This window comes from Salvelinus sp. IW2-2015, linkage group LG11 (genome assembly GCF_002910315.2).
Source record: "Salvelinus sp. IW2-2015 linkage group LG11, ASM291031v2, whole genome shotgun sequence".
Taxonomy (NCBI): Eukaryota; Metazoa; Chordata; class Actinopteri; order Salmoniformes; family Salmonidae; genus Salvelinus; species Salvelinus sp. IW2-2015.
The window spans coordinates 11,826,673-11,851,139 of record NC_036851.1 but is presented as its reverse complement, the minus strand read 5'-3'; the positions used below and the strand labels follow the sequence as shown (position 1 = coordinate 11,851,139).

Here is a 24,467-nt window from a genome sequence, read left to right as displayed (position 1 = left end):
TTGCATCACTGCCTGGTATGGCAACTGCTTGGCCTCCGACCGCAAGGCACTACAGAGGGTAGTGAGAACGGCCCAGTACATCATCGGGCCAAGCTTCCTGCCATCCAGGACCTCTATACCAGGCGGTGTCAGAGGAAGGCCCTAAAAATTGTCAAAGACCCCAGCCACCCTAGTCATAGACTGTTCTCTCTGCTACTGCACTAAAAGCGGTACCAGAGCGCCAAGTCTAGGTCCAAGAGGCTTCTAAACAGCTTCTACCCGCCAAGTCATAAGACTCCTGAACAGCTAATCAAATGGCTACCCAGACTATTTGTATTGCCCCCCCCCCCCCCACGCTGCTGCTACTACTCTGTTATCTATGCATAGCCACTGTAATAACTCCACCTACATGTTCACAATAACGCCTGTCTCTTATACACATCTAGATGTGTATAAGAGGACAGTGTTGGCTGATAATGACATGTAGGTGCTTCCTGCAGGAAGTTGTAGTCGTGCTGAGGTCTTCTCTGTAGCTAATTAGCAGTTCACTTTTTTTTTTGTAAATCGAGGCGAATATATTGATAATACTCACCTTGTCCGTGAGAAAATTACATGGTTATCAAAACATCACGCCGATGTAGGCCTACACCAAACACATACTTCGTTTGAAGTGTTTGTAAAAKTCACAAAGTGAAAAATGAAAGCTGAATAAAGGATTGGAACCATTTCCGTGTTTGACCGCTAAGTTTTATGGGTGTTATGACCTGTCTACTGTACAGGACTATTATGATTTCTAAATATTGCACAATTTGAACACTTGCCTACCAATCCCACCTTCCCCAAAATACGTGTAAATATTGGACAAAAAATGGTGGATTCCTGTATTAGGTTTATGCTAAAATAATTATTATATTCTACTGGGCCATTTACTTTATGTTCGTATTCTTATATTTTATTACTTCTAGTTGTTGCATTGTTCGAGAAGGAACCTGCAAGTAAGCGTTTCATTCCACCTGTATGCAACCTGGACTCAGGGGTAGACATAACATAATACATGTAAATTCGTGATATTTCAGTAGTATAATATGTTTCATTTTATATGGTCTGTATTATTTTGTGGATGTCCATCGTCCATTTCATGTTATATACTACCAATTACAACGAATTAGAATTAGAATTACTACAATATGTTACAAATTGCAATTTGTACTATATGTTACAAATTCCAATTTGTTGTGGCTAACGCAAACCTTAGCTAGATGGCTAACATTAGCTAGGCTAGTGGTTAGGTGTTAGGGTTGGCTAACATGCTAAGTAGTTGTAAAGTAGCAAGTACCTAAAGTTGTCTGTAATGAGATTCAAACACACAACCATTGGGTTGCTAGACATTCACATTATACACCCACACACCCTACTGTCTGCCTTAAGTAACCTTCTGCCTTATGTAACCAAAGATAACATATCATACTAATTTGAGAGTCCCGGATTTAAATTTACTGTGTTACGTGTAGTTTATGAGACCAGGCTGGTGTAAACTCGTACATATAGTAATAAAACTTGAAAATGTGTGTTTTGTGCTTCAAACGCATGCACAAACTGCGTGAAATTACATAATCTTTGAATATATAGCTAGATATAATCCCAGCTATTCACYTTACTCAACAATACTAGAAATTGGAATATAGGCTACTTTGTATCTGGTCATAAAAATGTATACTTTATGTTATCAAACGCGCCCACGTGCGTGCATCGCGCCAGGGTGTTGTTCGCGATTGTGATTGGATATCAATATGGAAATAGGCGTGGTCGTTGTACGTTCGCTTAGTACGCTCGTTGTGCAACTAGCGTGTCTGCAAYAGTCCGTTGAGTAAGTCGTTTTTASTAACGTATATTGTCTCTAGTCWATTCAATACATTCTGTGGAAATGGCAAAGATTGAACTAAAGACAGCTGGAACTAACTTGTTGAAGAGTGTTTCTGGAGAGGTACGTAATGTGTTGARACGTAAATGTGTGTGTTAATAATGTTGGGTTTAGGCTCCTAGCTAGCGTTAGCTAGCTGATTTGGAAGATAGTGTAACGACCCTGGGTTTATAAGCGCGGATATCGACTCTGCCGCACGAGTATGGTTTTGCGGCACATTCGATAGCGCGCTGGACTTCGGGCTAGAAGGTCGAGGTTTCGTGACCTGCTCCCTGTCTGTTTCATTACAATACTAAGTAGATATAGACCCAGGTTTTTACTGGTTCGGCCAGATCTGTTTTCTCTTTATCAGGTTGTGCCAGGCTTAGAAAGGTTGTGAACGGCTTCCCTAGCCCGCTAACTAGCTACTTTGCGAGCCACAGGCAGCACTTTAATGATTGGTATAATCTTATTATTGCAGCAAATTGTAAATGGCATCCCCTAGGTATGGGTCAAAATGATCAATACATTTCAGTAGAGGGAGCACAAACATTGATCTTCCCCATCTCAACCACTCCCCATCTACCTCCTCCCTCAACGTTTCATACCTCCCGCTCTCCCTTGCTTACTTCTATCCTGCCTCCCTCCTCACTCCCTCAATGTTTCATAACATGAAAGTGTTACTTTGTTCTGACTGACTATTTTACATTGATTATTCACTCAGTCATTGTTTGTGAGCCACTAATGTACTTCATTCAATTTAAACACTCTCCTATGRGAAAGACATTACTATTCAGGGAAGTAACCTCCCTCCCTCAATCTTTCATAACATGTCATTTGTCTCTGTCATTTGTTGCAGAGTGTGGAGCTCCAGTCTTTATGGCGTGACAAGCCTGTGGTCCTGTTCTTCCTGCGCAGGTTTGGCTGCCAGGTGTGCCGCTGGACAGCTGCAGAGATCAGTAAACTGGAACCAGACCTGACAGCCCATGGTATCGCCCTGGTGGGCATTGGACCTGAGGAGACAGGCCTGAAGGAGTTTAAGGAGGGGGGATTCTTCAAAGGAGGTTAGAAAAGCCATTGCTGCTTTGCAAAAAAAAGATTCTCGATTGGGGGCAAAGTCAGTTGTCCAAAGTCACATTACAGTTGGCTGTAAGTGTCAATACACCAATGATGTCTACAACCCAACCTTTTTGACTTCTCATGCAACCACAAATGTATTCAAGCACAATTGACTTTAAAAAAAAAGTTAAATACAGATATTTTATTTAAGCAAATAAAATATTTACTTAAATAGTATTTACATTTTTTTTAAGCATATAAAAAATATTTTGATCTTTGAATACCATTTTACTTTTTAATGACAGTTTGTCATTTAGAATCAATAGAAGCTTTGTCACCCTTACACAACATACGTAGCTTCCTTTTGTAACATTCAGTGCAAGCGGGTGTGTCCTAAGTAGCCATAGTTACATAGTTATGGCCATTTACTAGGAAAGCAATAAACTTGCCTCCTGATGGATTCCACAGCCGACCATAAATGCCAGTCCCCTCCTGTACTCAAAAGAGTTTTGAGAATTTGTCGATCGTATCATAATCCTCCTGTTGTCTTCTGTGGCAGACCTTTACATTGACGAGAAAAAGCAATGCTACAAGGACCTGGGCTTCAAAAGGTAAGCTGGGTTGTCTGAATACTATTTACTTCCYTAGGTGTACTACTTGGAGTGCCAAGAAGAAAAATAGCTCTTGCATAGAACTTATGTTTGTAATTTTACATTTGTAAACAGGTACACGGCTCTGAGTGTGGTTCCTGCAGCACTGGGGAAGAAAGTACGAGAGGTTACGACAAAGGTAACGTTTGTTATTTCACTTTGTCCAATAGCATTGCTGTATTCATGGTTGACACGGTAGGGGGGTTATGTTCAGTTGATACTGCATGTATATGTCCTCTTCTGTTTGTCTGAGTTGAATTGGAAGGTGTTTTACATGATTTGTCCTCTGCTCTGTCCTCCAGGCCAAAGCTCAAGGGATCCAGGGGAACTTCACTGGGGACCTCCTACAGAGTGGAGGCATGCTCATTGTGGCCAAAGGTAGGTCCAAACACAGACATGGGGAGAAAAGGTTGAAGTACATTCCAGATAATCGCCAGACTGAACCATATATAGGTCAGAAATACACCATACAGCTTTCAGGGGTTGACCTGTCTGGAAAGACATATCAAAGCTGTTGTGATTAGAATTGATTGCTGGAAAGATATGTTTTTCAAATATTAGCTAAATACATAAAACATAACAATGTGTGATAATAAGTGTCATGAGTTAAGACCCTCAGGGGATTTTTTTCAWAAATAGATATAATGCTGTGGCCACTTTTTGTGTACTGTACCAAAGATTTTTTATAACTAACCCAAGATACACTACAGCATGTCGTTTCCAATGGAGCAAATGAAGCATAGTAGGCAGAACAAGCAAGGAGGYGGGCAAAACCAAGCACGAGCTAGCGAGATCCTATTGTTTCGTTTTAGCATTCGTTTGCATATTTCCATTAGTGAACGTCTATGAAGTACGCGTGTGCAATGACTCAATTCGCCCTTGCAGTCTTTCTAAACAACGCAATTCTTAGAAACTTTGGTGGAGGGTAAAGTCTATAAAACATMRTTTTCTCTGTTTGTAACATAATCCTTTTTTGGGATCAGAAAATTGTATTGAGATTAAATGTTTCATAGATGAGAAAATTAGCAGAATGTCGGCCCAGTCTCGCTCCATTTTCTCCCACTCTTGGCCACTGGGCTTCCTCTCATCACAATATTTGGTGGTGAGTGGAAATTCCAACCACATGCTTCAGATTTATACTTCTGCTGAAACAACTGGCTCCTTGTTCTATCTGTGACTGTACTATAGACTCTCCACCAGAGGGCAGTGTGATAACATCAGTTCACACTAGACTGGTATTTGAGGTTGTTGGTATGCATCTCAGGCCTGTCCATGCTGTGTTTTGTGTACTATACAGGTGGAGAAAAAGTACTGCTACACTTTGTCCAGGATTCACCCGGAGACTATGTACCATTGGAGGACATTTCCAAGGCTCTTGACATCTCAGCCAATGTACAAGCAGGGGAGAGACCACAGGTAAGTTGGCAACCAACCAATGATGGGCAAGACATGAACATTCTTGAGAGAGACCATGTTCTGGAATAATTGATATTATCATGATTTRGTGATTATTGCTGTTGTGAAAGAGCTCAGAGTGGAACATTTTAGATCTGATCATGTCTCACATCTCAGATCATTTTAGATCTGAGATAAAGAGCTGAGTTTTTCCAGGCTGCGGACAAGTTCCTTATGGTGATTTTCCACTGATTCTGTGTGCAGACACAGCCACACGTGTATCAGAGAATACTCCTTATTGACAATGCCACACACGTTCTGCCTGCACTCCATGATCCAGATCTCCTCAATTTTAGATAGGCAGCCTGTATTATCACTCTTACTTCTCCAAACCCCTTTGAACATTGACAATGGTCTTTCTGGCTGGTGTAATAGTTTTTTCAGCATATCCCTACAGTGTGAGGTTTTGAAATGGCTCCCATGAGAACCTGACGATTTCTCAGTGCTCATATGGAATCAGGAAGAGAACAGATAGACCAAGAATAACATAGCTGCTGTTTCATCTCCCGAGGATGTTCCCGTGAATAGGTTGAGCTGTTGATCATTTGTTGTAGGGAGGTGATTGGTGATTTAATAGATAATGTGTTATAATCTGTCTAAATCATGCGTTATCTTAAACCACAAATTGGAGCAATAACGATGAGTGCCCGGTCTGGCCACCTTGAACCTATGTGAACGTGAATAGATTACATAGGGAACAACAGACATCTTGGACGCATTCTCCAGTTCTTATTTTACCTCAGTGGTCAGTGTGTGAATGGGCACAGTGCGCAGTCTGACTATGCTACTGATATTCCCTGGGGTTGTTCGGCATGCAAAATGACTTGTAGATCTAAAAACGTCAACACAGTTATATGCTTAGTTCGACACTGAAGGATACGTTGTCACAGAAGATTAGGTATTTTTGGAAGGTAGAACTTAATATGAGCAAAACAGTTGAGGAAATCAGCAATTCGAAATGTTTTAAATCGAATTTCTGACCAACGCATGCTACATTTGGATCAGTTTGGGGAATGTGGACCGATGCAGTCGTATCTTCAACATTTTGAATCAGGGATCGATGCGTGTCGGTGAATCATTACATCCCTAATAGTCACGTTTACGTCCACCCACCCACCCATTGTTTGTCATTCAACAACACAATAGAGTTTTTGTAAGCACATGCCTCGAGAAATAAACAGAGTCATACTTCCAGGCGACTGAGTGGCTGGTGACCCGGTGATTGTTAGTGATGTCTGCAGGCCTAAGAGGCTCAGCATGTGGGACACAACTGCAGGCTGCCCTCAGGCAGGCCGATGTTCTGCTAACACTTCACAGTGCCAGGCCTAGAGCCAGCAAGGCATGGGTGTTTCCCCGTGACTGCTAAGGACAAGCAGATGTCCTCTCACCAGCTCGGGAACACAGCAACCTTTATGTTTTCTTTATACGGGTGAAGAGGTGGGTGAAATAAGCCTTTAGGCTCCAACGTCTACATTGCAGTGCCGCGGTCTGTAAGCCCGGAAGGCGATGCATTTCATGGATAGCCATCTTATCACGGTTATCATGAGCTAAACATGACAGCATGAGTTAAAAAGGCATGTGGCTGTTTGATAATCACAGGAGAACAAGTTTCAACTTAATCTGTCAATGGTGAGAAATGACCCCAGCTCACCCAGTGTGGGTGTGTTAATATGCCCACATAGGTCTGGCCTGTCTGGTAGTTAACAGTGTCACTCACAGGCTGCTTTCTGTGTCTGAATCAGAGCTGGAAATGCTCCATTTCTCCCAGGGGAATCACTTCAGTCCCCTGCATTTTATTTATTTTTAATTTAACCTTTATTTAACTAGGCAAGTCAGTTAAGAACAAAATCTTATTCACARTGACGGCCTACACTGGGCCAAACCCGGATGATGCTTCGCCAATTGTGTCGCCGCCCTATGGGACTCCCAATCACAGCCGGATGTGATACAGCCTGGATTCGAACCAGGTACTATAGTGACGCCTCTAGCACTGAGATGCAGTGCCTTAGATCGCTGCACCACTCAGGAGCCCCTGTGCCCTACCGCATCTCCGGCTCTGTGCCCCTGACCAGGGGCCCCAGGGACATTATTCCACCCTCTCCCTCAGGAAGCCAGGAGGTTTCCCCTGGACAGGGCTTGGTGCACAGGGAATTGYGAGGTGGTCCCTAAATTCTACACTACAGGCCAGCTTCTGTGAGGTGTGCTGCATGGCAAAGAAGCTATGGGTTTCTGTTTTTGGAAGATTGAATTAAGTTAATGTCATTGAACCTTTTATGAGACCTGCCGTCAATTGTACATCTGTGGCAGGAGAGTGTTCCTGTGGCTGAAGGCCAAGTCCTGTTCTCAATGAAGCATTAAAATGAAAATGTTTGAGCCAACACTTAGCTGCCCCAGTTGGCTGTAAATCCAGCCATTGTAGCATTTCATTTGACAGCAAAACGGATTAAATCTCATCCGTTCTCCAGAATGGGCTAAAAGCTCTCCATTTCTGAGTTACCACATCTCTGAGAGAGTGGCATTCAGAAATAAGGAAAATATTTGGCTCACAYAAATCAAACTACAGAACCTTTATCTACAGCATAAATGAATCAAGCCCAAGGACCAGTACATCCTCATCAATGCAGCYCACAAAACTCAAAAGGCACAATGTAAAAGGGAATGAAAATACTGTCTGTAAAATAAAACAGTAGCTACGCCGAAGTCCAAAACATATGGTGTATATATAGTAGTACGTGACGTGTCTTCCCCTGGATTTGCACCTACAGGCACGCTGACTGCCTACAGTGTGGGCCGCAATAACATCTCCAAACTGATTTGACAATTTCCTCTTGACTGTATTTAGAACTGAATGGATGTTCTAGAGCGCAGGCTTTCACATGCTGATGAATATGAAAGTTATAAATGTCCTACAACAGCTACTGTAGGCAGCAGAATATCTGAGAAATCTTACTACTGTAACCTTGGAGCAGTGTGCTTATTATGTCACTCATAGTTGACTTACCTGTCTTGAGTACATGTACAGCAGGGGTAGGAAACCCCGATCTTTGAGCGCTGTAGGCACTTCATGTTTTGGATTTAACCGACGGGGAAGACCAGGTGTGTTGGATTTAGGCAATGAYTGAACTGATCAATTAGCTCAGGTGTGGTGCCTAGTTGGAACAAAATCCTGCAGTACCTCCGGCACTCCAGGAAAAGGGTTTCCTACCCGATGTATTTAAATTATCCTCATCCCCCTGAGTTGTTTTTGCTTTGCTTTGAATGAGTATATCTGAAAGAGTACCCATTTTTCGGCCTTTCACTATGTAATAACATGCAGAATCTACCGCACACACAGCTGATTAGTGAAGGTGCTGGAGGCAAAAGTCTTTGCACTCTTCCAGTCATATGCAAATGTATGTAATTGTGGCTGAGCTTTCGGTCAGTCAGCCTTTATCAGAGCACTATGTAAAATACCCTGTTGAAGGTTTATCCATATAGTAGTATAACCTAGGTATCTCACTACATCTCCTCCCAGTGCAACGATGATGTTTGTACCAGATGAAGCCTGAACACACCCTGGACTTGTGACAACTCAAGTGCACTTTGGGGAGGAGAGCTGAACCCCGACCACCAATCAAGAGGGGCAAATCTGGACTGTGAAGCAGGATGATTATAACCTTTTGAATCTGCGTCAATGGTTCTTATAATAGATACTCTAACTCGGTACAACCAAATCAATTTTGATTCTCGATATAGTAGATTACTAGATGTTTTCCAGCTTGTAAATCCTTATTTATAAATGATTGTGCATAATGTTATTAAATAGTATAAAGTTGCTTGTTTACTAGTGAGAGGCCAGTCACTCCAGTTCCGTCACAGAGCAGCTCATTTAAACACTCACTGTATGTGTGCTGAGGCTGGTGCTGACTTACGCATGCCTCGCTAGACATTCCTATAAATTATCCTGATACTTTTTCCTTAATCAGATACCTCACATAACATTTAACATTGTAGATTTTATTGTATAGTAATTGCTCATTGGCTTGTGACGTTCTACAATGTACTGTTTGAAATACTTTTTGTATGTATGTGTTGTGCCCAATTAAAATTAAAACTAGCTGTTTAGTGGCTTATGGGATTGAATACAATGACTTCACCCTGATGTTGAGTGTTTTGCAGAGATCTGAACACTTTCCACACTYGTGAAATACAAACATGGAGTTCAGTCATCTGATCTGGACAGAGCTGCCAGGTGTAAGACCTTATAGTAACCATATTATTTTTGACATGGAGAGCTGGAACACACACAAGCTATCAACTTCTCATGAATCAAATATTTGTACCTGATCTGGAAGAAATAGCATCATTAGATCGACTTGGGTTTATCTAGGCAAAAATGTATATACCTTGTATAAGGTAATATAAACAGTTAAAATATCCAACTTGCATTCCACAATAAACTCAGGCCAAACACTTGTTATGCTTAGATAAAAGTTAATTTAATCAATTTAYGTAATATCTTCAATAAGTATAGCATTTGTTTTTACACCAAGATATACAGTAACATAATTAGCATATTACTAATGCAATATGCATTATCACAAAATGGCACAAATTCAGAACATTGTGATGYACACAAACATTTAACAAAAGTTTGAAAATGACTCACTAGTTTGAGAAGTGAGGATTTAGCTCCATAGCTCTTTATAATGATCACAAAACATTGAAAAGAAGAGACTTGAAACGTCTCAGGTAAACAATCAATTGATAGCGCTAATAACAGATTGAGTCACAAAAAAAGCTGTTTATATAGATAATTATATAGCAGCATGAGCTTTCACCTGTAATTACCAGAGAAGCACACAGCACTGACAAGGTATCCTATTGTTGCTTCAGAAATATTTTATTTGTGTTCCATTTTGGTTTATAGTTATATCATCAGCTAGTTATGTAAGAAAAGTACAAATCCAATTGCAGATAGCTGTAGTTTGGGTATTTATTTGATTCTAATGGTCTAAGGAATACTAGTGGGGGAATGTATATCTATTATCACAGGTTGAAGAGGCTATTGTGTGTCAATGTGTAAGAGGTATGTACAATTCTCAAACTGATTTTGTGCGAATGGTATTGTTTAAATCTTATGTGCATGATGAAACCATTATAACATTTCGTTTAAATGGACAACCAAATAACAAATACAATGGCACATCCCAAAGTAGTGTACTATATAGGGAATAGGGTGCTATTTCAGAAGCAACCCAAGTAGCTTATCTAGCTTTTATCTTTATATTGTCACTGTTGGTTATTTTAATTCCTTGTCAACTATGGATAGTCGCTTTGATTGGCAACAAACTACTTCACCACTCACATCCCAAGTGAAACAGGCACCAGTAACAAAGCTATCAGAATCCCCTGCACTGCACAACATCCAAGCCATTACAAGAAGTAAACAGGCAGAGTGATTGTAAATAAAGCTTCAAAGGCAAGATACATATATCATGAACATTCACTAAATCAGCCTCTGATCAGACATAACAGTCATGTTCAATTGACAAAGGCATCCTGAATTCTCTCAATGACAGTGTTGAGCTTTTAACAATGTGTGTTTTCTTTCCCCAGCAGTGCTTCAAAACCCTCTGTTCCACCATGGCAATCTGTTTGATCATGTTGTCAGGTTCTCTCTCCTGTTCTGCCCTTTAGTTCTGCTGTCATTACTTGTTAATCAAGGTAGAAAATAACAGTCCTGGCCTTGACTGGCAACTCTCTAATGAGAAGCTATTTCCCCAGTGTCAATCTGTCAGTCTGTCCAAGAGGCCCCTATAGCGGTTAGTTACCAGGCTCCCAACTGTCCCCACACACGCACCAGCACAGTCTTTCTCTGGGCCACTAGTCAATGGCAGAGATCAAGACGTGCCCCTTCACCTGGACTTCACCTGCTTCTCTATTCAAACCTACGTTCCACCTCTGTGTGGATATGCCAATGACTATAGGGTTTTGCCTCAAAGGTTGCATACAATAATCAAGTTCTAGCTTATAGATGTTCTCAGAAGAGCATGTGTTCAATCACGGCAAGATACACAACAACGGGTAAGGAATTATGAAGAATGGACATTTTTTTTAAACAACTTCGTCAAATTGTGAACATGTGTTGCCTGTCCTGGAAACTATTGTGGAACATCTCGTAGTGATATCTGAAATATTGGCATTTTAGACATCCAAGCCAGACCATAAAAAATGCTACACCTAGTATCCCTTTTTTGGGGGGAATATTTTATTTMATTTCTCTATTTCTTGCACACCCAATATGGAACGGGGTATCCGGAAGCAAAAGTAAAGTGTATTTGTCTCTGTATATATATTTTTTAAACGGAGGAAGGAGACATGGAGGAAAGGACATGGYTGCACATTCCTCATTATATGAAGTGTCAATCCCCTCTGTTACTTTCTGCTGGCGATGCCAGGACTATTGGTAGGCGCTAACCCCATGACTATTACGGGATGCTGGGAACAGTTTTCTGCTCTGTTTATTTTATGCAGAAAACACAAAGCATTGTATACAGTTAAAGACTTCTCTGTGTACCTTTTTTGAAAAACACTCCTCTAAACGTTTCTTTCTGATCATATCCTAGTCCCAAATGCTGACTGGTGCTGTGTGGACAAAGCCCGAGATCAGGAGCACTGTTGATCAAATGTTTGTCTCTGAAACATACTGTAACACAACAATAAGTCAGTCAAGTAAGTCAAATCACTTTCAGTTGTGATCGAGTATTGAGTATCTAATATAAGACACTGATCACTCCATGGCAGATCATTATCACTATAAATGAATCTCAAACAAAACAGTGCTAGCCTAGCAAGTATTTAAGCTTATTTCCAAGCATATATATTTGTAGATCTCACATTTATACATGCTGTATCAAAAACATTTTAAGCCATCCTTTTTTATTTTTTCAAAATGTTCATATAAGGTTAAAGCTGCAAAGGTTTAACAGTCTGACGTCTTCAGGTAAATGGTTTCATTTCAAAGAATGACGTAGCCAAGCCTTGGCCTAGGAGTGAGACTAATTATGTCCATCTCTAGGTCACCGCTGCTCTTCATTTTCACAGAGCCTTTATTCATTTCATAGTCACACTGTAATGTCAGACTTATTATTCACTTTTGACTCTTGCCCTGTGGCAAAATGTCTTAAAAATTAAATGTTCCATATCAGACAGGATTGTACCAGGCAACTCAGTACCAAAAKATCATTTTTGCACATAAATGAAAGCCACTAAATATGTGGGCTGAAAAGCGCTGTGGATTTGCCATCTGAATGACTTGGCAAAAATAACAAAGAGTTATTTAGGAAATTCTTTAAAAAGTCAGTTAAAGCATATAAAGCCAGCTTGGCTCAAACATATTCCACAAGGTCTTAGGAAAGTCCTACATTTGCCCAACTATGCATSTATCCACTGACCACCCACATTGGTCCATAGGAGCTTCAGATGTATGCAACAAAACCACTTGTAAACAAGAACAAGCAAAACTGTTCACCCACAGACAACATCTTTAGGTTGAGTAGCCATATAAGTACATACGCATTCCAAGTGTTTTTCCTGTCTCATCGTCTGCTTCAAGTGGTGATACTAGGGTGTAGTTTGGTCAGTTATCCAATCCGTAACACTTGTGTAAATGTCTGTTATCTTCTGCCATGTAAATCAATCAGACATACTCCAAGGCAGGATGTCTCTTTGGCGTCAGTATAACACAAGGTGGTTGTTAAGCATGTTCTTTTGTTTAGCTGCCCCAGTCAAGAAATAAATAACAAGAGTAGAGCTGAAAAGCCCAAACTGGCTACCACACCCGACATTTCATCTCAGGATTCATGGGAGTACCTGGTTTGCACTGGAATGCATCTGAGAATGCTCCAAAATTCTGTAGGGAGCCAAGTACCCTGTGAGAGAAGATAGGTGAAGAGTGTTAACAGATTGACAGAAAATACTGTATGTTGGAATAGCCAAGCGCTACATTTTTACTGTTGGTCGTTACCTGTATTCTAGGGGACTGTGGGAGTCAGTCTTGATGCACTGGCTGGCATATTCAGGCCGATAGGCACCACACCATACCTGGAGGAGAAAGATGTATCACTAATTAAATAATTCAAGTTTGATACAGTAAAAGCACATTTCTTTTCTCAACTACATGTGTTCGCATTTTACCAGTACTGATATTTTTTGCCTGAATATACAGTAAATGTAAACCATTAAATGATAATGAAATTGATATGCCTGAGAAAAGTATTTTTTCCAAAGTGCCTTTCGACAGCCCAACTGAATAATCCCAGTAGGGATTTTGTTTGGCTGTTATGCAGACATTGGCTTTTGACCTGGTTTTGGATAAGGACTATAAAACACTAGTCTGGCTTTGCTCTTGCCTTGTTTTCCCTGGCACCGCAGTGGTCTTTAAAAAAAAATAACATTCTGTACCCCTAGGTAGGTCGCTTGATAAATAGTCATGATCTGGTGTAGTTTTAAACTCCTTTGTCCAATTGTTTATCTCTTGAAAACCAATTATTTAGGAAAATATAATCTCTTTGGGTTTTTGTTCTCAGTGGACAGCAGTGGAGGAAGGACGCTAATATAGCTTTTAGGTCCCTGGTGTAATAAAGGTTGAGAAACAGTGGCCTACTTTAGAACAGGGTTTCCCAACCTCGGTTAGCACTACACAGCTGATTCAAATAACCAACTCATCATCAAGCTTTGATTATTTTAATCAGCTGTGTAGTGCWAGGCGCAGGGGTAGGCAACTCCAGCCCTCGAGGGCCTGATTGGTGTCACACTGTTTCTCCATCGCTAGCAAACACAGCTGATTAATAAAATTGCGTTCTAAACTGAAGATCATGATTAGGTGATTATTGGAGTCAGGTGAGTTAGCTGGGGCAAAACTGTGACACCAATCAGGCCCTTGAGGACTGGAGTTGCCCACCCCTGTAGGGGAATCCTGCTTTTGACTACTCAATTTATTAAAAATGGGAGCTTACTCACTTGGGCAAAGTTAAGAAAAAAAAGTTGCTTGTGGTCCAGGTCCAGACCAGGTAAATGAAGCTCTTCTCCTTCTCTCTCCACCCACTTCATGTAGGCCTGACCACAAACACACAAAAAAACATACAAATATAAAATATAATTAGATAGTATTTAGTCAGAGATTTTTTTTTTGTTGTTATGAAGTGGTTCATTGTGTTTTATGGGGGTTGAATGCGTTTAATAATTTGGTGTCGCACCTTGTAAGCTTGCCGAACTCCTCCATTGTCTGCGATGTTCTCCCCCAAAGTACTAATTCCACTGACCTGCGGTAACACAGAGACAGTCATTAAAGTCCTACTCCAGTCTCCTTTTCACCTCATTTAACACCTGATTTAGGTGGTCTTAAGTGTATGTACAGTAGTGTATTTATACTTAAAATATTGGAAAAAGTTCTAAAATCACTGCAGGATGTATTTAACACACTAACAGCTAAATGGTAAACACTCAATTGAGGTTCTTTCAAAAAAATCTATCTTCTATAATATTTTATAGTGAAGCTAAAATGAAGTTTTAGTCATTATACCCAAATACATTTAACATTTTGCCCATGCTTCAGCTACATTTGGAAACTCACATTTTGTCCTCCTGCAAGCTTCCAGTTGAAGTTGCCATATTGTTGCACCATGCATTGTGATTGGTCCTTGAAGTGCTCAGCAGAATAATTACTCCACCAGTTAAGCATGTTACCATCCTTGTCAAAATTACGGCCTGTTTTGAAAGATATGTGGAATTAATTGTGATGCAATCTCTTGACATTTTCCCATGAATTAATACTCTATACTAAAAATGATTGTGCAACACATTGGACACAGACATTGACTGTAAATATGAGGACTGCCTCACCATTGTCATCAAACCCGTGGGTGATCTCATGTCCAATGACCATCCCTATTCCTCCAAAGTTCAGGGCCTGGAGCTGCTGCTTACTGAAGAAAGGAGGCTGCAGGATACCGGCAGGGAATACTAGGAAAAAGGACAGAGAGAAACGTACAAGGAACAGATCGGGCCAAATTAACTAAGACCATCTATAAAACCATCTAATAAACTTTAATGTTGGTGCTTTTCTTTTTACCAATTTCTGTGTTCTATGTTTGTGCTTTCTAATAACTGTTTTCATGCAAGTGACTGATTGAACGAACCTTCACGATCAGTATCTGCAATTTGGCAGTACGCCCAGACCCTTATTTTTTGAATGAAAGATACAGTGCCTTGCAAAAGTATTCACCCCCCTTGGTGTTTTCCCTATTTTGTTGCATTACAACCTGTAACTTAAATGTATTTTTATTTGGATTTCATGTAATGGACATACACAAAATAGTTCAAATTGGTGAAGTGAAATTAACACAATAACTTGTTTAAAAAAATAAAACACGGAACAGTGGTGCGTGCATATGTATTTACCCCCTTTGCTATGAAGCCCCTAAATAAGATCTGGTGCAACCAATTACCTTCAGAAGTCACATAATTAGTTCAATAAAGTCCACCTGTGTGCAGTCTGTGTCACCATGATCTGTCACATGATCTCAGTATATATATACACCTGTTCTGAAAGGCCCCAGAGTCTGCAACACCACTAAGTAAGGAGCTCTCCAAACAGGTCAGAGACAAAGTTATGGAGAAGTACAGATCAGGGTTGGGTTAAAAAAATATATCTGCCATTTTGAACATCCCACAGAGCACCATTAAAACTTCTGGACATAATTTGGACATAAATGATGCACATTATCGAACAAAACAAACATTTATTGTGGAACTGGGATTCCTGGGAGTGCATTCTGATGAAGATCATCAAAGGTAAGTGAATGTTTATAATGTTAYTTCTGACTTCTGTTGACTGCATAATATGGCGGATATATTTGTGTCTTGATTKGGYTCTGAGCGCCGACTCAGATTATTGCATGRTTTGCTTTTTYCGTAAAGCTTTTTTGAAATCTGACACAGCGGTTGCATTAAGGAGAAGTGCATCTAAAATTCCATGCATAACAGTTGTATCTTTTAGCAATGTTTATTATGAGTATTCCTGTAAATTGATGTGGCTCTCTGCAAAATCAAAGGATGTTTTGGAACTTCTGTACGTAAGGCGCCAATGTAAACTCAGATTTTTGGATATAAATATGAACTTTACCGAACAAAACATACATGTATTGTGTAACATGAAGTCCTATGAGTGTCATCTGATGAAGATCATCAAAGGTTAGTGATTCATTTTATCTATATTTCTGCTTTTGTGAATCCTCTCTTTGGCTGGAAAAATTTCTGTGTTATTCTGTGAATAGGCACTCACCTACATAATCGTTTGGTTTGCTTTCGTCGTAAAGCCTTTTTGAAATCGGACACTGTGGCTGGATTTACAACAAGTGTATCTTTAAAATGGTGTAAAATACATGTATGTTTGAGGAATTTTAATTATGGGATTTCTGTTGTTTTGAATTTGGCACCCTGCAGTTTCACTGGCTGTTGAAGAGGTGGGACGCTACCATCTCACGTACCCTAGAGAGGTTAAATTCATTATTTAAAAAATGGAAAGAATATGGCATCACAACAAACCTGCCAAGAGAGGCCCGCCCACCAAACCTCACGGATCAGGCAAGGAGGGAATTAATCAGAGGCAACAAAGAGACCAAAGATAACCTTGTAGGAGCTGCAAAACTCCACAGCGGAGATTGGAGTATCTGTCCATAGGACCACTTTTTAAGCTGTACACTCCACAGAGCTGGGCTTTAAGGAAGAGTGGCCAGAAGAAATCTTGCCAAAAGGCATGTGGGAGACTCCCCAAACATATGGAAGAATGTACTCTGGTCAGATAAGACTAAAATTGAGCTTTTTGGCCATCAAGGAAAACACTATGTCTGGCGCAAACCCAACACCTCTCATCACCCCGAGAATACCATCCCCACAGTGAAGCATGGTGGTGGCAGCATCATGCTGTGGGTATATTTTTCATCAGCAGGGACTGGGAAACTGGTCAGAATTGAAGGAATGATGGATGGTGCTAAATACAGGGAAATTTTAGAGGGAAACCTGTTTCAGTCTTCCAGAGATTTGGGACTGGGACGGAGGTTCACCTTCCAGCAGGACAATGACCTTAAGCATACTGCTAAAGCAACACTCGAGTGGTTTAAGGGGAAACATTTAAATGTATTGGAATGGCCTATCCATTTTAATTCCAGGTTATAAGGCAACAAAATAGGAAAAATGCCAAGGGGGGTGAATACTTTCGTAAGCCACTGTATCTCAGTTTCAAGGTCTCAGCTTAGAGAAGAAGCCTCGTGAAGTATCTGTCACATGCATGACCCAGTATTGGTCGGATGAATTAATTATAAATAAGCTAAATCGTGCAAATATGACTTGTCTGCAGTATATAAGAGAACTATGAGACTGCCTGTGAGAGCTCCTGACAGACGTTCACTATGGTGCATCAAGGTTGTTGGAACCTCTTCAGCGCTCTGATTAATAAACAATTATTAATTTATGATTGACTTTGAGTGTCCCTGTGTAAGAATTTCCACAAAAAATTGAAGTCACAAACTGGATTATTCATTCTGCCTACTGAGCTTTCCAGTGGGGAGTGGGGGGCATTCTAGGAAGCATAAGGGAAATTCCTGTCTGACCAAAAGAGGACGAGACCCGTCCAGACCAGAGCCTTACTATGAGCTGCCCAGGAGGAGACGCATCATCCGCTAACAATTGAGGGACGGCAACTGATTTCAGTAAGTCAATTTAAATCAATCAGTATAAAAAATAAATGATATAAAATGAAGGCGACCAACGCATAAAAAGGTACCCATATTCTTATAGAGAGAAGGCTAGTCACTAGTCTAACGAGAAGACTAGAGCGAGGAAGTAACGGGACCATGGAAAGCCTCGCTGACAGCTACTGTATCTACAGGCATTTATAATAAATATCTACAGTTGAAGTCGGAAGTTTACATACACTTAGGTTGGAATCATTAAAACTCGTTTTTCAACCACTCCAGAAATCTCTTGTTAACAAACTATAGTTTTGGCATCTACTTTGTGCATGACACAAGTAATTTTTCCAACAATTGTTTACAGACAGATTATTTCACTTATAATTCACTGTATCACAATTCCAGTGGGTCAGAGGTTTACATACACTAAGTTGACTGTGCCTTTAAACAGCTTGGGAAATTCCAGAATATTATGTCATGCTTTAGAAGCTTCTGATAGGCTAATTGACATCATTTGAGTCAATTGGATGTGTACCTGTGGATGTATTTCAAGGCCTACCTTCAAACGCAGCGCCTCTGCTTGACATCATGGGAAAATCAAAAGAAATCAGCCAAGACCTCAGGAAAAAAAATTGTAGACCTCCACAAGTCTGGTTGCCCTTGGGAGCAATTTCCAAACGCTTGTAGGTACCAAGTTCATCTGTACAAACAATAGTACGCAAGTATAAACACCATGGGACCACGCACCTGTCATACCGCTCAGGAAGGAGACGCGTTCTGTCTCCTAGAGATGAGAAAAGTGCAAATCAATCCCAGAGTAACAGCAAAGTATCTTGTGAAGATGCTGGAGGAAACAGGTACAAAGGAATATATCCACAGTAAAACGAGTCCTATATCGACATGACCTGAAAGGCCGCTCAGCAAGGAAGAAGCCACTGCTCCAAAACCGCCATAAAAAAGCCAGACTATGGTTTGCAACTGCACATGGGGACAAAGATTGTACTTTTTGGAGAAATGTCCTCTGGTCTGATGAAACAAAAATAGAACTGTTTGGACATATTGACCATCGTTATGTTTGGACGAAAAAGGGGGAGGCTTGCAAGCCGAAGAACACCATCCCAACCGCGAAGCACGGGGGTGGCAGCATCATGTTGTGGGGGTGCTTTGCTGCGGTAGGGATTGGTGCACTTCACAAAATAGATGGCATCATGAGGTAAGAAAATTATGTGGATATATTGAAGCAACATCTCAAGACATCAGTCAGGAAGTTAAAGCTTGGTCAGAAATGGGTCTTCCAAATGGACAATGACCCCAAGCATACTTCCAAAGTCCTGGCAAAATGGCTAAAGGACAACAAAGTCAAGGTATTGGAGTGGCCATCACAAAGCCMTGACCTCAATCCTATAGAAAATGTGTGGGTAGAACTGAAAAGGCGTGTGCGAGCAAGGAGGCCTACAAACCTGACTGTTACACCAGCTCTGTCAGGAGGAATGGGCCAAAATTCACCCAACTTATTTTGTGAAGCTTGTGGAAGGCTACCCGTAACGTTTGACCAAGTTAAACAATTTAAAGTCAATGCTACCAAATACTAATTGAGTGTATGTTTACTTCTGACCCACTGGGAATGTGATGAAAGAAATAGAAGTTGAAATAAATAATTCTCTCTACTATTATTCTGACATTTCACATTCTTAAAATAAAGTGGTGATCCTAACTGACCTAAGACAGGGAAATTTTACTCTGATTAAATGTCAGGAATTGTGAAAAACTGAGTTTAAATGTATTTGGCTAAGGTGTATGTAAACTTCTGACTTCCACTGTATGTACAGGATATGCATATGGTGCATAGCAAGTAATGACAAGAGAATTGTTGAAGATGCACATGGGTAATAAGGGAGATTACAGAGTGTGTTTGGGAATAGTACTAAGTGAATGTGGATGTGTAAGTTGTGTGATTGTGAGATATAGCATATTAAACGGATTGAAATTTGAATAATTAATTGATTGACATTATTACTATTATGATTGAAATTTGGATCATAATACTGATTGAAATATGATTATAAGATGATTGAAAGTTGGATAATAAGAGATTGAAATTTAGCTGTGAATGAGAGCTGCCAGGGGACTAGCTCACGTGTGAAAGAGGTGAATGAATGCCCCCACAAGTTCTGTGAATTGAGTTTTTCAGTCTGTAACGTTATCTAGGGGTCTGTCCAACACCACCCGTTGGATCTACAGGTGGAGGATAACATGTCTCGATTAGTAACGAGGATAACATGATTACACGTCTCATTAGTAACAAGGATAACATGTCTCTGAGGGTAACATGCCTTTAGATTTACATGAGGATAACATGACTCATCACTGGAGTTTGATGGTATAACGTTATTATGCATGTGGAGATATGAAAATAGAAAGTACCATTCCCAAATATGCTGTTAAATAAAACACTAGAAAATATTCAAACCCCTGTATGAATAGAACACTGGTGTAGAGGAGGAATTTGTGATGTAACACACATGTGTAATGGGTTACTAGAGATAAAGTAACATAATATTGAGTATAATGGGTTACTAGAAATCTGATGAAGTAACAATAGAAATAATAATAATAATAATATACAACTTGCACACCCACACATCAACATGCTTAAGTGGTTTAAAAAATTAGGAGAAATGTTCAGTGGTCCCTTTATGGATCATTTGATAAAGATACGGTTAAAGTACTGGACTTAAACCTAACCAATAAAACTATAACTGCTTATATGATTTCCTCCACCCTGGTTATACATTTTGAAATAAATCCCATACCCTGTTAAATAGACCCAATGATTTTCTGTATTCACCTACTCAACCATTTAACTTGCTAGGTAGAGACTTATTATGGACAGAGCACCATGCCATCTACAGGGGACTGATAGACAGTGCCAGCTCAGTTAATACATATTGATCCCTCCAAAGCATGACATGTTCATCTCAAAATAATAGACATTTAATAAGTGTGAAGCAGAAAGTGAATATCCATCAGAAATTTGAAATAAATATATAGAGTAACATTGTTAGGGTAGACTAAAATGAAAACAATGCCTTCCAATATGGAGAAAGTTATCATGTTTGTTTTGTTTTAAACCTTGCAATGGGGGAAAAGCAGAATGTTGTTTGAGTGATCCAGTGTATTAGTAATAGTAAATTAAGAGGTCTTCCTATTGGGAAGGGAGTCCTAGTTGAAGGGAAATTATATGGAGACTAGTGAAAGTAACAMAGTGAATGGTAATTGGCTTTCAAATTGCACTCCAACAATGCAATATCTTAGTAATTTGAAGAAGTAAGAAAGAGGGATTGAGCATTGGGAATGATATTAAATTAGAGGCCGCTCACTCTTCAAGGCCTGGTCCACTGCTCTCGTGTTTATGTCATCTGTTGTTTGGGTTAGAGATAAGCTTCCTGTGATACAATAGATAGCTGCCAGTACACACTGAACTCAAACAGGCTGTATGAAAGACAGTGGGGACATTTGGGACAGAGGTATGAATCATTTAATAAGCAAGTTTTTGACAATTCTATAGTTTGGGTAGCACCAGTGATTTAAGTAAGAAGGTAATGTCATCTAAAACAATATTTTTCCCATTACGTGGAACTGTGTCCAGAATGAAGTAGATCTAAGTAAATGTTTTAGTACCGAATATTGAGCTGATAAGCCAGCACTAACTTTTTGAAGGTCCTAGCGGATTTCATATTTTGACTAGTTTTATGTCCCAGGGACAGTTTGTACAGAATTTTATGTTAACTTCTCTAGGATAGGGGGCAGCATTTTCACGTTGGGATGAAAAGCGTGCCCAGAGTAAACTGCCTCCTACTCAGTCCCAGATGCTAATATATGCATATTATTAGTAGTATTGGATAGAAAACACTGAAGTTTCTAAAACTGTTTGAATCATGTCTGTGACTATAACATAACTTATTTGGCAGGCAAAACCCAGAGGATAAACCATTCAGATATTTGTTTTTTGAGGTCACTCTCTTTTCAATGGGTTTTCATTGGGAATCCAGATTCTAAGGGACCTTCCTGCAGTTCCTATCGCTTCCACTGGATGTCAACAGTCTTTAGAAATTGGTTGAGGTTTTTCCTTTGAGAAATTAAGAAGTAGCCATGTTCAGAATGAGGCTCCAGTGAAGTGTACTGTTTGTTAGAGGCGCGTGACCAGAAAGCATGCTACACATTGTTTTCCTCCGGTATTGAACACAGATCATCCCGTCTTCAATTTTATCGATTATTTACGTTAAAAAATACCTAAAGTTGTATTACAAGTAGTTTGAACAAAGCTTACAGGTAACCTTTGAGATATTTTGTAGTCACGTTGTGCAAGTTGGAACCGGTGTTTTTCTGGATCAAATGTGCCCAATAAATGGATATTTTGGATATATATCGACGGAATTAATCGAACAAAAGGACCATTTGTGATGTTTATGGGACATATTGGAGTGCCAACAGAAGAAGCTCGTCAAAGGTAAGCCATGAATTATATCTTTATTTTTGTGTCGTGCCGGGAGGGTTGAAATATGATGGTCTGTGATTGTTAGCTGGGGTGCTATCCTCAGGGGTGCTATCCGCTCCAGAGAGGTTAATGCAACAGGTCAAAACGACAAGATTACAAGAGAGGGGCTCTGGGATTGTTTACTTTAGAAGGTGCCTATTCAGCTTGACGGGACACTGCATCATCCGAAAAGTCTGAAGTATAATTATTAATAATAATAAAAAAAAAAATGTTTTTAATGATTATGTATCTCTCCCTATGAAAGGCTTCCTAAGGCAAGTGCCTTTGGAGAGCAGTTAAAGCTCCCCGGATCCAGTTGTTAAGGGAGCTCCCAAATTAAGTTAGGCCTGGCCATTTTTTGTTTGTTTTTACCCTATGATTTTTGCCACACACACGCCAGCACCCACACACAACCCACCTACTCACAGGTTAGAAAGGATGTTGTACACAAATTACATTTTCTGAAGGTTCTATTGTCAGTTTTGGTTGCACACATGCAAATTATCTTCATAAGAAAAGAAATGTACTGAATGTAAACCTGATACGCAAAATGTTTGAAATATCTTTAAATAATGTCTGAGGTACAGGGAAACAAACACTCACTTAATAGGGCTGACTGACCTTGGACCTCTGTTCTGACTTCCTGGTGAGGCCTGATCACCCTCACTAGAGAGACATTGAGTAAGATTTAAATGGGCTATGTAAACTCTAATAATTAAGAAAAAGTTTATCACTTATCAATAGTCCTATGTGTGATTCGGACCACGAGAAAGACAGAGAGAGAGAGCGCTGCCCCTGAATCAGGAACACCTGTCTCTAGTCTATTTTACCATTACCTTTTGGGATACAATTATTTCCTGATGGAGTTATCAAGAGTTTTAATTCTAATTTGATTTGTTATTCTAATTTGTTTATTTTTGATTTAACAGGCAGTGTTGTTGTTTTCTTGGACGCATGAATCACGATGTAAGTGTGTCCAAAGGGGGAATTACCGGTCCCCTGAGCCTTTGGTAAATATGCAAATAGATTTTATTCACATGCCTGCCAGTAAAAGGAAAAAGATGTTGGTAATGGTTGACAGTTACTCCAAATGGACTGAAGTTTTCTCCACCTTGAGTGATATATTTGTGGTGTTGTTTTGTTTTCCTTGTTTTTGTCTTGCTTCAATAACATATCTCACCAGATTGGGTCTGCTGTATGGTCGTGATTTCTCTCTAAGGATACGCCCTCTAACTCCCTGACCTTGTAACTCTGCGGTGAGATCGCCAAGATGATAGGGGAGTATAAGCCAATTTGAGAAAAAAAATATTTTAAACTGTGTGTTGTTATTAACTTCTCTAGGATAGGGGGCAGCATTTTCACTTTTGGATAAATAGCGTGCCCAATTTCAACTTCCTTCTACTCATCCCCAGAATATAAGATATGCATATTATTAGTAGATTTGGATAGAAAACACTCTGAAGTTTCCTAAACTGTTTGAATCATGTCTGTGAGTATAACAGAACTTATGTAGCAGGCAAAAACCTGAGGACAAACCATTCAGAATAAAAAAAAATTTAAGTCACTGTCTGTTCAATGAGTTTTCATTGGGATACTAGATTTCTAATTGACTTGTTTGCAGTTCCTACCGCCTCCACTGGATGTCACCAGTCTTTGGAAATTGGTTGAGGTTATTCCTTTGGGTAATGAAGAAGTACGGCCATCTTGAACAAGTGTCACTTGAAGTGTACTTTTTGAGAGAGGCGCATGACTCGAAAAGTAGCGTCAGTTTTTTATCTTCCTCTATTGAACACAGATAGTCCCGTCTTCAATTTGATCGATTATTAACGTTTAAAAATACCTACAGTTGTATTACAAAAGTAGTTTGAAATGTTTTGCAAAAGTTTACACGTAACTATTGAGATATTTTGTAGTGACGTTGCGCAAATTGGAAGCTGTTTTTTTCTGGATCAAACGCGCCAAATAAATGGACATTTTGTATATACAGTGGGGAGAACAAGTATTTGATACACTGCTGATTTTGCAGGTTTTCCTACTTACAAAGCATGTAGAGGTCTGTCATTTTTATCATAGGTACACTTCAACTGTGAGAGACGGAATCTAAAACAAAAATCCAGAAAATCACATTGTATGATTTTTAAGTAATTAATTTG

At 39.8% G+C, this 24,467-nt stretch overlaps 2 protein-coding genes across 2 annotated transcripts in view; one reads left to right on the top strand and one right to left on the bottom strand.

Annotated features, from left to right (window-relative positions):
- The first annotated feature begins 1,796 nt into the window (after positions 1-1,796).
- prxl2b (peroxiredoxin like 2B) lies at positions 1,797-9,150 on the top strand. Its single transcript, XM_023996109.2, has 7 exons — positions 1,797-1,963; positions 2,739-2,943; positions 3,498-3,549; positions 3,664-3,727; positions 3,891-3,966; positions 4,886-5,004; positions 8,558-9,150. The coding sequence occupies exons 1-7, from the start codon at positions 1,904-1,906 to the stop codon at positions 8,582-8,584; spliced, it is 603 nt and encodes a 200-aa protein (XP_023851877.1). The 5' UTR covers positions 1,797-1,903; the 3' UTR covers positions 8,585-9,150.
- A 346-nt stretch (positions 9,151-9,496) lies between these two features.
- Positions 9,497-24,467, bottom strand: part of mmel1 (membrane metallo-endopeptidase-like 1) — a 45,162-nt gene continuing 30,191 nt past the window's right edge. Inside the window, exons 19-24 of the mRNA XM_023996108.2 lie at positions 14,929-15,048; positions 14,660-14,793; positions 14,283-14,348; positions 14,047-14,142; positions 13,052-13,128; positions 9,497-12,956 (exon numbers count right to left, since the gene is read on the bottom strand). Coding sequence (XP_023851876.1) covers positions 12,857-12,956; positions 13,052-13,128; positions 14,047-14,142; positions 14,283-14,348; positions 14,660-14,793; positions 14,929-15,048 — 593 coding nt within the window. The 3' untranslated portion in view covers positions 9,497-12,856. The remainder of the gene's footprint in view (positions 12,957-13,051; positions 13,129-14,046; positions 14,143-14,282; positions 14,349-14,659; positions 14,794-14,928; positions 15,049-24,467) is intronic.

Excerpts from the sequence above, each read along its gene's own strand:
- prxl2b (XM_023996109.2), top strand. The coding sequence starts at position 1,904 with ATGGCAAAGATTGAACTAAAGACAGCTGGAACTAACTTGTTGAAGAGT. Across the intron at positions 3,967-4,885 it reads CATGCTCATTGTGGCCAAAG|GTGGAGAAAAAGTACTGCTA; the intron begins GTAGGTCCAAAC and ends TGTACTATACAG. Across the intron at positions 5,005-8,557 it reads AAGCAGGGGAGAGACCACAG|TGCAACGATGATGTTTGTAC; the intron begins GTAAGTTGGCAA and ends ATCTCCTCCCAG.